General features: G+C 40.5%; 1 protein-coding gene across 7 annotated transcripts in view; it reads right to left on the reverse strand.

The window, feature by feature from the left end:
* PPFIA2 (PTPRF interacting protein alpha 2) overlaps positions 1 to 14,111 on the reverse strand; it is a 592,307-nt gene that overhangs the window by 21,617 nt on the left and 556,579 nt on the right. For all 7 annotated transcript variants that reach the window (XM_073556977.1, XM_073556976.1, XM_073556979.1 and 4 more), the window contains 3 exons: positions 13,218 to 13,247; positions 10,993 to 11,168; positions 8,334 to 8,431 (listed from right to left, as the gene is read on the reverse strand). In XM_073556977.1, the coding sequence (XP_073413078.1) occupies positions 8,334 to 8,431; positions 10,993 to 11,168; positions 13,218 to 13,247 (304 nt within the window). The remainder of the gene's footprint in view (positions 1 to 8,333; positions 8,432 to 10,992; positions 11,169 to 13,217; positions 13,248 to 14,111) is intronic.

The raw sequence follows: 14,111 nt of genomic DNA on the forward strand, positions 1-14,111 counted from the left end.
CAAAATTTTGGGCCAAATAGTATTTAGTTTTAGATCGATTTTAGATTTAAAACATTGATTTGTGCCTCATTTAAAATAGGTGCATGGTTTGCTAAAGGAACATGGATAAAATGGATGGCTTGTACTTATCAAACTGATTGTTCTCCAGTTTTACTAGCATCTTTGTAATTACTGATAGCATGAGGCTGTACCCAAAGCCCATTTAGCTTGCACAAGTAGTCCTGCTCCTCCTGGATGACACATCCATACATGCATTCTCAAGAAGATTTGTGTTGTCTCAAGGCTCAGTCTACAGAGCATGGAGAGACTAGTCATTACCAGGGCACAAGTCATTACACAAGCAGAGCTGCAGATAGATGGGAATCAACCCATGGCAGTGTCATAAGGTCAGAAATCCTATAGTGGGACTTTTTTGCTACAGGTCAGGACCATTCGGATCACTTGGCATTTGGGAAAGAACACCAGGATAGGCAGGTTCACCATTGGCTCCTTGTTTTCTTCATAATGGACATTTTGTGTCTGCAACATCATCCAGCATGAAAACAAGCCAGGCTTTAAAAAAAGAGGCTTTCTTTGCCTTCTCTCAGCCAAATCTCAGCTTTATTGATATTTCTCTTTGTTGGTCATTATGGAGAAACCAGATGGAGCAGTCCAGTATACTCTCCTCCCTATGAGCAGCTCATTTTCTCTGAATGGACGCATTATAAAACATGTCTTTCTGCAATCAGGGAACATGTCACTGTTTCATGATAGCCATGGTTTAGGCAACATGGAGCAACTGACAGGTTTCCTTTAAGCCTTTAAAGGGAATCAGCCAGTAGGATCAAGGTTGCTAAGTTGTCTATATGGGCACATAGGTCATGGGAAGCTGAAAAAAAATGATTCATTGATATCTGCAATCTGATGTCTTATTCCAGAGAAATCCATGTTTTTCTTATATGTAATTGAGCAATTCAAGGCTATGGGGCAGACACTGATCGGCATGAGAATCTATTATAAATGGAAGGGGGTGTTACCAGTGTGGAACATGTAACTAACACAGAAAAGGAAAACTGACCTTTGTCTCATAACAAACATGGTTCCAGCTGCAGCTCTCACAGCTCTGCTGTATTACAACAATATTACAACACTGGCTTCTTTTAAGATGGAAGCTGAAGCACTGAGCGGAAACGTGCAGATTGTGTCAGTTAGATTACGGCCACATGACCATATGTTCTTCTGATCATATTGCAATCCACTTTTCTCAGATGTGGAGAATGAAAACTAAAAAAAAAAAAAGTTTCTCCATCTTCTCAGTCCATGAAAATCAGGCAGCACTCGGATGTGATCTCAGAGTGATCCAGTTATCACAGTCAAATCATGCATATGGTCCAAGTGTGATCAGATGTTTTGACGGATTGCACTCTGACCAAAACTACAGTTGTATACATGAGCCATCATAATTACACACAGCTCTGCAGTGATATCAGGAAACCAGAGAGCGGCCACCACACATCACACTGGTTACTCCCCCTTTTATTTAAAACAAGCTTTGAAGGCAGATTCTTGTGTAGATCAGTGTCCAGCCCATAGATCTTAACAGCTCATTTACATAGAAGAAAAACATAGATTTCTCTGGAATAAGACATCGGATCGCAAATATCAAGGCATCATTTTATTCAGCCTCCTATGACCTCCATGCACATATAGACAGCTTAGGAGGGTTGATCCTACTGACAGATTCCCTTTGAAGGAATATCAGCAAAAGTTTATAGCACATAAGAGGACTACTGATGTGTCATGTGCATTAATCCTGAAAGAGGTTGCCTGAACCTCTTTTCTTCAAGAGCACACCATTCCAAGCCTCCTGCATTGCTGGGGGGCTGAGCACTCCTAAAGAATGACGGTTTGATCCAGCAGCATAGTCACTGATCTAAACTGTGCGCTCTCCCCGTCTTTTAGACTCTATAGCATGGAAGAAGCGCAGAGTCACTGGGGTCGGTTGAATTCAGTGATCTGGACAGTTTCAGAGAGGCACAAATAGGCTGTAAAGCATGGAAATCACCTTTAAATAGAACTTATCAGCAGGTTTTTGCTATGTAATCTGAAGACAGCATGATGTAGGGGTTAACCCCTTCACCACCTTAGACATATAGGTATGTCTAAGGTTGGCTCCCCCTGTCTGCTGCAGGCTCCGACGTTGAGCCTGCAACTTTTCAGGCATGTGTCAGCTGATTTCATTAGCTGACATGTGCCCCTAACAGCCACGGGTGGAACTGCAATCCACCCGCAGCTGTTAACATGTTAAATGCCACTGTCAATCTCTGACAGCGGTATTTAACATGAACGCACCGTAAGCGCGTCATTAATTACACTGATCGACACCCGAGTCACATGACCGCGGGGCGCCGATGGGTTGGCATGACACCCACAGGAGAACCCTGTGTTTGTCATTGCTGGATAGCTGTCGGCGCTCATAGCAAGTGAGCATTTCTACTACAAAGAGTAGGGCTGAAGCACAAGTGATCAGATGATCGCAGCTTCTATTCTTCCATGGAGACTATTGAAGCACGTGTAAAGTAAGAAAAAATGTTTTTAAAAATATTTAAAAATGACAGCTCAAATCACCCCCCATTCACCTCATTAAAAATAAAGCAATAATTAAAAAATACACAAATTTGGTATTGCCGCTTTCAGTATTGCCCTCTCTATCAATATATAACAAGAAGAAATCCGATCAGTAAATGGTGTAAAGAGAAAAAAAAATCAAAAAGCAAGAATTACATTTTTTGGTTGCTGCAACATTGCATTAAAATGCAATAATTGGAGATCAGAAAACCTTTTTTTTGAGAAATTGTGGATTTTTTTCACCACTTAATTAAAAAAGTACCTATACGTTTGATATCTATGAACTTGTAATGATCTGGAGAATCATAATTGCACTTTTTTGCAATTTCAATGCACTTTATTTTTTTTACCGGTTTCCAGTACATTTGGCAAAAACAATGGTGTTGTTCAACAGTACAACTCGTCCTGCAAAAAACAAGCACTCAAATGGCCATATTGACAGAAAATACACTCTGATTGTGTGAGAAAGGCTGCACATAGTAAACTAGTTGAGACATTGTTAAATTTAGTTTCTCTTTGCCTACATTATGCTGCCCTCAGATGAGGTAGCAAAAACCTGCTGACGAATTCCCTTTAAGAAAGTGTGTGTGTGCACATGTGAAAAACCTATGAGCCAGCAGATTCTATTCTTCCCAAGTACTTTGTGCTTATGTTCGTATACCATAGGGTAAAGAAGCTGCTATCTTGCAGGCATGGTACTGCATAAGGAACATGCATCTGACTGTAGAGCCCCCATAGACTTAATTTAGAAGGGAACTCTGTGCAGTGCCTCCCCTTCCCACTACTCCCCCCCAGGTGATGCCATAATTAGGATGCCCAACTGACCAACGGGAAGAGAGAGGAAGGGGCGTCCGGCCACACCCTCAGGGGTTAAATTCAGATCCTAGGCCGGGGTCTTCCTCTTCCTCCCCGGCTGATCACTAGAAGCTTTTGACCAGGACCTCCAGGAATCCCCTGCAGCCATGTCCGAGGCATTGATTGCAGCCCTGCGGCAGAGAGCAGCACAGGTGGGTGATCCATGTATGATATCCCTTTTACCTAAACTGGATGCTCACCCTCCTGAGCCCTCTCTTAATCCCCTATCGCCGCTGGCCTCTCCTTTATCTCCCGAGATCCAATCCTCTCCTAGGCCCCAGGCTCCTTTGTCTTCTCCTGCACTGCCTATGCCGCACGCAGCCCGTGTCACCCACTGCTCCAGCTCTGCCTCCGCATGCCTCCCATTCATCCTCATAAACCCCGTCCTCGCCTGGCCCGTCCGCTGACTGCCTGGTCCTTTCGCCGTCCTCTCCTCAGTTGTCTCCAGACAGCTGGGCACCCGCTGCTTCCACCTCCTCTAGTCAGAAGCCACGCTCCGGTAGGCGCTCTTGCAGATCAACGCGCCCGTCGGAGCGGCTTCATGTGGGCGAGGGCTCTTCTTTCTGGCACCGCAGCGCCCGGGCCGCTGCTCCAATCCATGACTCTCCCCTGCACGCAGCGTCGCGCGTAGGCCGCAGTCCCAGACGTCATTACTGGGCTCCGGGTGTCTGAGCTGGCCGGTGGCTCCGCCCACTTCCTCCTCCAGCAGCGGCCCGGGCGCTGCGGCGCCGGAAAGAAGTTCAATTTTAGTTTCATGAGACCACAGGACATGTCTCCAAAAATTAAGGTCTTTGTTCCTGTGTGCATTTGCAAACATTACTCTGACTTTTTAGGTTTCTTTTGGAGTAATGGCTTCTTCCTGGCAGAGGGGCCTTTCAGCCCATGTTGATAAAGTATTCATTTCACTGTGGATATTGACACAATCTTACCAGCTTCCACCATTATCTTCACAAGGTCTTTTGCTTTTGTCATTTGGCTGATATGCACATATCGGACCAAAGCATGTTTATCTCTGGGACACAGAACCTGTCCTTCCTGAGCAGTATAATGGCTGGACATTCCCATCTTGTTTGCATTTGCATATAATTGTTTATACAGATGAATGAGGCACCTTCAGGTATCTTGAAATTGTACCCAAGGATGAGCCAGACTTGTGCAAGCCCACAATTCTCCTCATGATAACTTGGCTGATTACTTGAGACTTTCTCATGATGCTACACAAAGAAACAGTGTGTTTCAGGTGTGCATTAAAATACATCCACAGGTGTGTCTCTAACTCAGATGTTGCAACAACAACAAAAAACTATTTGAAGCTTCCAAACACATGATATCATGATATAGGCAGCCCAGAATTGTTTAACCCCTTTCCTACAATGGACGTACTATTCCGTCCATGTGACCTGGGACCTAAGTCCCAAGGACGTAATAGTACATCTAGTGCGATCAGCGGTGCCCACATGGTGAGCGCCGCTAATCGCGGCCGGGTGTCAGCTGATTATCACAGCTGACACCCGGCACAATGTGTCAGGGGCGGTCACGGACCGCCCCCGACACATTAACCCCTTGTACACCGCGATCAAATACGATCGCGGTGTACCGGGGGTTAAGGGGGAAGCATCGGCAGGGAGGGGGCTCCCTCCGTGCTTCCCTGAGCCCCCCACGGCAGCGCAATGTGCAGCACTGCTGCGGGGGGCTCCTTTCCTGCAGGTCTCCGGATCCAATATGGCGGCGGGGCCCTCCGGGGGCCTGCAGGAAGCTGGCTTCCTCACTGCCCGCTGAGCGCAGGCATGAGGAAGCCTGCAGCAGTGCCTGTGACAGATCGCTGATCTGTGATGTGACAGATCAGCGATCTGTCACATGACAGTTAAGTCCCCCCTGGGACATTGTAAAAAAAAAAGTGTAAAAATAATTTAAAAAAAAAATTTGCTAAATAAATTAAAAAAAAAAAAAATATTCCCCAATAAATTCATTTTTTGGAAATAAAAAAAAACCAAAACAATAATAGTACACATATTTGGTATCGCCGCGTCCGTAACAACCTGCCCTATAAAACTGTCCCATTAGTTAACCCCTTAAGCGAGCCCCTTAAAAAATAAAAATAAAAAATGAAGCAAAAAATAATAATTTATTATTACACCGCTGAACAAAAAGTGCAATAACGCGCGATCAAAAAGACGCATATAAATATCCATGGTATGGCTGAAAATGTCATCTTGTCCCGCAAAAAATGAGCCATCATACAGCATCATCAGCAAAAAAATAAAAAAAGTTATAGCTCGCAGAATAAAGCGACGCAAAAATTATTATTTTTTATATAAAATTGTTTTCATTGCATAAAAGCGCCAAAACATAAAAAAATACATAAATGAGGTATCGCTGTAACCGTACTGACCCGAAGAAGAAAACCGCTTTATCAATTTTATCGCACGCGGAACGGCGTAAACGCACCACCCAAAAGAAATTCATGAAACGCTGGTTTTTGTAAATTCTGCGTCCCAAAAAACGAAATAAAAAGCGATCAAAAAATGTCACATGCCCGAACATGGTACCAATAAAAACATCAACAAAAAATAAGACCTCACATGACTCGGTGGGTCAAAATATGGAAAAATTATAGCTCTCAAAATGTGGTGATGCAAACACTATTTTTACAATAAAAAGCGTCTTTTAGCGTGTGACAGCTGCCAAATATAAATACCGCCATAAATAGCAAATCAAAGCCCCCGTTATCACCCCCTTAAGTTAGGGAAAAATAATAAAATTAAAAAAAAATGTATTTATTTCCATTTTCCCATTAGTGTTAGGGCTACGGTTAGGGTTAGGGTTAGGGGTGTGTTGAGGTTAGGCTTGGTGTTAGAATTGGGGGTTTCCACTGTTTGGGCACATCAGGTGCTCTCCAAACGCAACATGGCATCTGATCTCAATTCCAGCCAATTCTGCGTTGAAAAAGTCAAATGGTGCTCCTTCCCTTCCAAGCTCTGCCATGCGCCCAAACAGTGTTTTACCCCCTCATATGGGGTATCAGCCTACTCAGAACAATTTGCAAAACAACTTTTGGGGACTTATTTCTCCTGTTGCCCTTAGGAAAATAACAACTTGGGGGCAAAAATATCATTTTTGTGGAAAAAAAATATGATTTTTTTATTTTCACGCCTGGGCGTTATAAACTTCTGTGAAGCACTTGGGGGTTCAAAGTTCTCACCACACATCTAGATAAGTTCCTTGGGGGATCTAGTTTCCAAAATGGGGACATTTGTGGGGGGATTCCACTGTTTTGGTACATCAGGGGCTTTGCAAAGGCGACATGGTGTCCGATCTCAATTCCAGCCAAAAAAGTCAAATGGCGCTGTTTCCCTTCCGAGCTCTGCCATGCGCCCAAATAGTGGTTTACCCCCCACATGTGGGGTATCAGCATACTCAGGACAAATTGATCAATAACTTTTAGGGTCCTGTTCCCCTTGGGAAAATAAAAATTGGGGGTGAAAAGATCATTTTGTGGAAAAAATATGATTTTTTAATTGTACCGCTGTACGTTATAAACTTCTGTGAAGCCCTTGTGGGTTCAAAGTTCTCACCACACATCTAGATAAGGTCCTTGGGGGGGTCTAGTTTCCAAAATGGGGTCACTTGTGAGGGGTTTCCACTGTTTAGGTACATCAGGGGCTCTCCTAACGTGACATGGCGTCCGATCTGAATTCCAGCCAATTTTGCATTGTAAAAGTCAAACGGCGCTCCTTTCCTTCTGAGCTCTGCCATGCGCCGAAACAGTGGTTCCCCCCCACATATCAGGTATCAGCGTACTCAGGACAAATTGCACAATAATTTTTGCAGTCCAATTTCTCGTTACCCTTGGTAAAATAAAAAAAATTGAACCTGAAGTTTTTTTTTGTGAAAAAAAGTTAAATGTTCATTTTTTTTTTAAATATTCAAAAAATTCCTATGAAGCACCTGAAGGGTTAATAAACTCCTTGAATGTGGTTTTGAGCACCTTAAGGGGTGCAGTTTTTAGAATGGTGTCACTTTTGGGTATTTTCTATCATATAGACCCTTCAAAGTGACTTCAAATGTGATGTGGTCCGTAAAAATAAAATGGTGTTGCAAAAATGAGAAATCGCTGGTCAACTTTTAACCCTTATAACTTCCTAACAAAAAAAAAAATTTTGGTTCCAAAATTGTGCTGATGTAAAGTAAACATGTGGGAAATGTTACTTATTAATTTTTTTGTGTGCCATATCTCTGTGATTTAAGGGCATAAAAATTCAAAGTTGGAAAATAGCGAAATTTTCAACATTTTTGCCAAATTTCCATTTTTTTCACAAATAAACGCAAGTTATATGAATGAAATTTTACCACTAACATGAAGTACAATATGTCATGAGAAAACAGTGTCAGAAACACCGGGATCCATGGAAGCGTTCCAGAGTTATGGCCTCATAAAAGGACAGTGGTCAGAATTGTAAAAATTGGCCCGGGAGTTAACGTGCAAACCACCCTTGGTAGTGAAGGGGTTAAAGTTAAAGGCATAATTATCTTAGTGTATGTAAAATTTTGACATTGCAGTGAGTAATAAGAAAGCCTTACAACATTTTCTCTCTCTAATTATTCTGGCGTTTGGCAAATATTAATAATTATGGTAATCCTAATTGACCTAAAACAGGAAAGGTTTATTATGATTTCATGTGAGATATTGAGAAAATCATGCATATGTGTCTTTTTATCTAGTGTATGGAAACTTCTGGTTTCAGCTGTATATGTGATGTTGTGAATATTTTGAGCTACGGTTATATATACCTTTGCTTGAATACTAGACAAGTAACACACATCAAGCAATATTGCTATAAGATCAGTGGATACGAGTGTACATAACTTACCTTTGATTTCATGCTGACTTACTTCTCTTCTTCGTTCCAGTTCTTTTCTGTCATAATTTAACTTTTTTAAGCACATAATTCCATACTGCAAACTTGTTCTGTAATAAGGAAAATAAATGTTAAAATTGTGTTGCAGAAGTAGCAATCTATTATATACAGTGCATGTTTTTTGTATCATTTTAATTGGAACAACTCGTAGAAAAAATATTTTTTATTATTTTTAGTCTTCAATTAACTTACAAAATGTTTTTTTCTGAGATTTTTTTCTAATATAGAAAACTATTTGTGCTCAAAAATCTACATACTGTCCTGGCAAAAAAAAGTAATCATAATTATGTGTACAAATTGAAAAGAAAATGGAAAATTGATGACCATCATAAAGACAACTAGTGAGTACCTGTACAATATCCACATACCGAACATGGCCTGCAGGACATGGCCCTAAAACAGTAACACTGCATGGTGGTAATATCAGTCTTAGTACAGTGTTTTGATTATTATTCAGCATGGCGGTATTATCATTGTTGTATATGTTGGTGACATTTGGTTATGATCTGGTTGTATTTGTATATTATATCACAGCATTATTATTGCAGTATTATTTTATCTTCTATAACAGTAATATTGGTAATCTAGGTCTTGTAGTAAATCTTAATTTCCTCCAGGAAGAATAATATTTGTAATAAAGACTGACATATGGGGAAGGGAAGGAGGACAGCATGGTCCTGTGTGCTGCATTCAGATGGCAGGACTGAATTTCAGTCCCAGTCTGGCCCTAAGTGTAATTGAGCGCTGCACTGTATATGACAAGCGTTGCTCGCACACTGCAGCTCTCATCTCACAGTGCTGTCGTGCGGTGAGATGAGAGGTGTGGTGTGCGAACAGCACTTGGCACATACACTGCTTAGCATCAAATCCAGGTACTGACACATTATTCCTTGATACCTAGGATAGCGGTGTTTGTGAGCTGGTTTGGTTAGACAGGAGTCTCCCCATATCCGTTTTGGAACTTTATGGAGGAGTTTTATTTTGTTCACCTGCATGACATCTTCTGCTTATGACTGGTCAACGTCATGCAGGGGAAAAAGTACATGCGCCCACAGAAGAAGCTCTGCTAACACTCCCTTGATTTTAATGAAAATTAGCATATACATTTTACAAGCTAGTTGGCCCACAATGGAGATAAGAAATAATGGAAAAAAAATGCTTTATTTAGATCAGCAGCCACTTCATCATGACGTGGCCAATTTAGCACATAAAATGTGGTCCTCTTTAGGACCCCTTTCCCGGCCCCAGGATACTATATGTTTTGAATTCACTTGGTTTTTTTTTTGTGGTCATTTTCGGAGCGCTTTTTTTTTTTTACATTTTTGGCAGCTACTGGGTTTCATTTTTGGGATATCTTCTTTACTGACATTTTTTGACCATTTTTTTTTTAAACTCCTTTCAACAATGGCAGTTTGTCAAGGAAAGTTGCTGGCAAAATGCTCAAAAGATGCCGGAGCAACGTCCACGTCTTTTAAGCCTTCTCATTCACTTTTATTGCAAAGTATAGTGCTTCTTCAGAGCGGAATCCCCAAAAGAATGGTCAGGGCACTTCTTTTACCTGGATGGCGTCTTTGAAAACCTGAAGCGCTAAAAAGACGCTTATAAGACGAAACATATAAACAGCAAGTCATTTTCACAGTGCTTTGCGTGTGTTCATTCTCTTGGATGTTTATTTAGCACTTTTTTAAGCAGGTTTCACAGTTGTGTACGTATACCCTTAGAATAATTCCTGACTCTGTGCTCTTTCTACGGCATTTTTTTTCATGTTCTTTTCCTATTCCTGCTTTGCCTAGTCTAAGGTAACTATTTGTACCTGTTTTAAGATGTAATGAACATTCAAAGAGAGGAAGTTTCTGACTGAATTGTTAGCAGTCGTAGAATCATAGAATCATAGAATCGTAGAGTTGGAAGGGACCTCCTGGGCCATCTGGTCCAACCCCCTGCTCAAAGCAGGATTCGCTAAATCATCCCAGTCAGATGTCTGTCCAGCCTCTATTTGAAGACTTCCATTGAAGGAGAACTCACCACTTCTCGTGGCAGCCTGTTCCACTTATTGATCACTCTAACTGTCAAAAAGTTTTTTCTGATATCTAATCTGTGTCTCCTCCCATTCAGTTTCATCCCATTGCTTCTAGTCTTTTTCTTGTGCAAATGAGAATAAAGATGATCCTTCTACAATGTGACAGCCCTTTAGATATTTGTAGACAGCTATTAAGTCTCCTCTCAGTCTTCTCTTTTGCAAACTAAACAGTAACACCAATTAGGGTGACTAAGCAACTATTTAAAATGGTTTGCTCAACAGCAATCTTCACGAGCACCCGGCTCCCCAGCCTCCTCCTTGCTGGGCCAGTCTGCTACTGCTTGACTGACAGGTCGTGCCAGTGACATAGTTGCAATGCATTTCTTAGAATGGAGAGGATTTTTTAATAACAAGTAAAATTGCAAAGTTGTTTGTTTTTACCAGCACTTTCTAATTTGAACAATTTATTTGGAGGAGAATAACATGTATAGCATGTATCCATTGATGGGTTGCTTACTTGAATTATTTTGTGCCATGTCTTTTGTATGCCAACAGCATGCGTATATTTCTACAATGTGGTAAGTCACATACCTATGAAAGCTATCCACCATTTTTAAGTGCACTCGAAGGTCTTTCTTTGTAAGATGGTCCAACATCCTAGCATCTACTAGGCATTCCATGAAATAACTCCGATACTGAGGTAAACCCAAACTAGGCAGCCATTCATTACCGATCCATTCATGATTCATATCCCCATAAGCCAGGGTCTAGAGTGTGCAAAATGTAAAAAATTATAAAAACTAGACGTGTTGCCCCACCAGTTAAATATTACATTTTCTCTAACATAACCTTTTTCTATTGTGATAATTTAAAAATATGCAATCCTTACTACTTATAGCGCCCCCTGCTGTTCTTTTGACTTCAAATTAGAAAGTTCACCTAATGTGTCTTGTGCTCGGAGGGGAATTTTGTGTACCGGTTCTCACTGGTTAGCCTAAACAAGAGCAGAAATTACTCTGCCACCAGTTTAAAATAGGATATAGACAGTGGTATAAAAGGGATATTGCCATCTTCATAGATGGATATTGCCAGACTGTGCACGTAAAAACAAGCAATTTTGTACTTTACTGCTTATTACGATTTGTAGCCATTCTTGAGATATTAACACTTTTTTTTTTGCTTACAGATCGATGCCAAGGAGACAAACCACCACTGCTATCTATCTTATAAGCACTTAATTGAAGCTTTCCAGACTTGGAAGGGGTTTACAAGCTCAGTAGAAAAGAGTTTGTAAGCACTGCACATGCTCTGCTGTCTAGCAGTAATGGGTGGTCTCCAACGCAACAGGGTAGTAAACAAAAGTAAAGAAAAATGTTAATAGTTCAAGAATGGCTGAAAATTTAATAAGTAGTAAATTGCATAGTTGATTGTATTTACAAGCATTATCTATATAAAGCAGCAAATGAGATAAAATATAACTTTTAATATACCAATTAAAACAATACCAAAAATAATGTCACCCACAAGTGAATTTGTTAAAATGCAGAATGAATGGGTGATCCTCAGAGGATATTTGAAAACACCCAAAAGCATAACATTAGGGATATAGAATGTAGCTGTTAGAACAGACAACAACCTATATGATGGATACAGCATGAAAAATATCACAATACTATAACCAATCGCACATGTATACACATGTATAATGTATGAGACCAGACCAGGGGTTCATAGCCCCAAATAACGAGATTTCAAAGTAGGAACGAGATTTCAAAAAAAGGAACAATCTCACCAATTAATGCAGACGGTCAGCAGTCATCAGGGATACTCTGTATGCCTACAGGAAAGTAGCGATGGGAAGGCAATACCCTGTCAATTCCCTTACATGCTAAACATTAAACTGATCCCCAGACTCCTTCCCATACAAGGGCAGTCCACAACTAGCCCTATATTGCACATGCCCTGCACTTTCCCTATAAGGAGCGTCCCAACGCGTTTCATCCAAGTAATCCCCTTGTAAGGGCAGGAGCCTGGGGATCAGTTAATGGTTAGCATGTAAGGGAATTGACAGGGTATTGCCTTCCCGTCGCTACCTTCCTGTAGGTATACAGAGTATCCCTGATGACTCCTGACCATCTGCATTAATTGGTGAGATTGTTCCTTTTTTTGAAATCTCGTTCCTACTTTGAAATCTCGTTATTTGGGGCTATGAACCCCTGGTCTGGTCTCAAATATTATACATGTGTATACATGTGCGATTGGTTATAGTATTGTGCTATTTTTCATGCTGTATCCATCATATAGGTTGTTGTCTGTTCTAACAGCTACATTCTATATCCCTAATGTTATGCTTTTGGGTGTTTTCAAATATCCTCTGAGGATCACCCATTCATTCTGCATTTTAACAAATTCACTTATGGGTGACATTATTTTTGGTATTGTTTTAATTGGTATATTAAAAGTTATATTTTATCTCATTTGCTGCTTTATATTGTAAAATTTGATGGGAAATATTTGCCATTTCGGACTGTTATTGGCTTTGCTTTATTTGGGTTACAAGCATTATCCAATAATATCCATTGATGAAAATGTGAATAACTATTTATGTAATTAGGTACGCTTGTCTTATTACAATAATATAACTGAATAATATCTGGACACTACAAGTAAGGATCAAAAGAACACCAGGGGGTGAACAATGTTTAACAGTAGTGGCTAAGGATGGGAAAAGTCCTCTTTAACAGAAATGTGAATGCATTGTTCTCACACTTCATTTTTTAAAAAACAAATACTTTTTGCACCCAGTCAGTTCGTACCTGAGCCCAACTTCCTTCTTCTGACTCTTTCTACGTGGTTATGAAGAAAGCAATAAAAAAATGGAATTTGTTAGTTTAAGGATTAGTAGTGATGCAAGTTAAGTAAATCATGCACATATTTACAAAATGCAACATTTCAGAAGTGTATTTAAATTACTATTACATGCAAATGAGGGACTAGCGGAAGAAGGGTGGAACTGCTTGGGAGGAAGGGATGAGTGCCGCTTTGCTGTTTTCTAGCACCCGTTTGTGGCTGCACATTTTACATGCAGTCTTTACTAGAGAATAAATATAGAATTATATGGCGGCACTCAAATTTGTTGGTTATGAGATAGTCCCACCAAATCCTCCAGAGCTGTAGCAGATCCTTCTAGCCAGGCTTCTTCTCACACCCCCGACATCCAAACCCCTCACCTCAGCAATGTCCATATTCACCCTCACCTCAATAATGTCCATATATCTTAGTAAGACACCAGTAAAGGAGATGGTTTGAGGCAACAACAACCCTTTTACAAGTGTCAAAGTTGGCACTTGGTTAGAGGTACATCTTCACTCTGTGACCACTAAATGGTCAGGCACCATATTGATATATAAATAAATATTTTTTATATGCTATGTGTGATACTATTATACAGTGGCATGTAAAAGTTTGGGTACCCCTGGTCAAAATTACTGTTATCGTGAACAGTTAAGTTGAAAATGAAATGATCTCTAAAAGGCCTAAAGTTAAAGATGACACATTTGCTTTGTATTTTACGAATATTGTCAATTTTTAAATTTTAAAAATTACAAAAAGGAAAATGGGCCAATCCAAAAGTTTGGACACCCTGCATGGTTAGTACCTAGTAGCACCCTATTTTACAAGTACCACAGCTTGTAAACAGTTTTTGTAGT

Source organism: Dendrobates tinctorius, unplaced genomic scaffold (genome assembly GCF_039654945.1).
Source record: "Dendrobates tinctorius isolate UK_male_01 unplaced genomic scaffold, ASM3965494v1 ptg000241l, whole genome shotgun sequence".
NCBI classification, from domain to species: domain Eukaryota; kingdom Metazoa; phylum Chordata; class Amphibia; order Anura; family Dendrobatidae; genus Dendrobates; species Dendrobates tinctorius.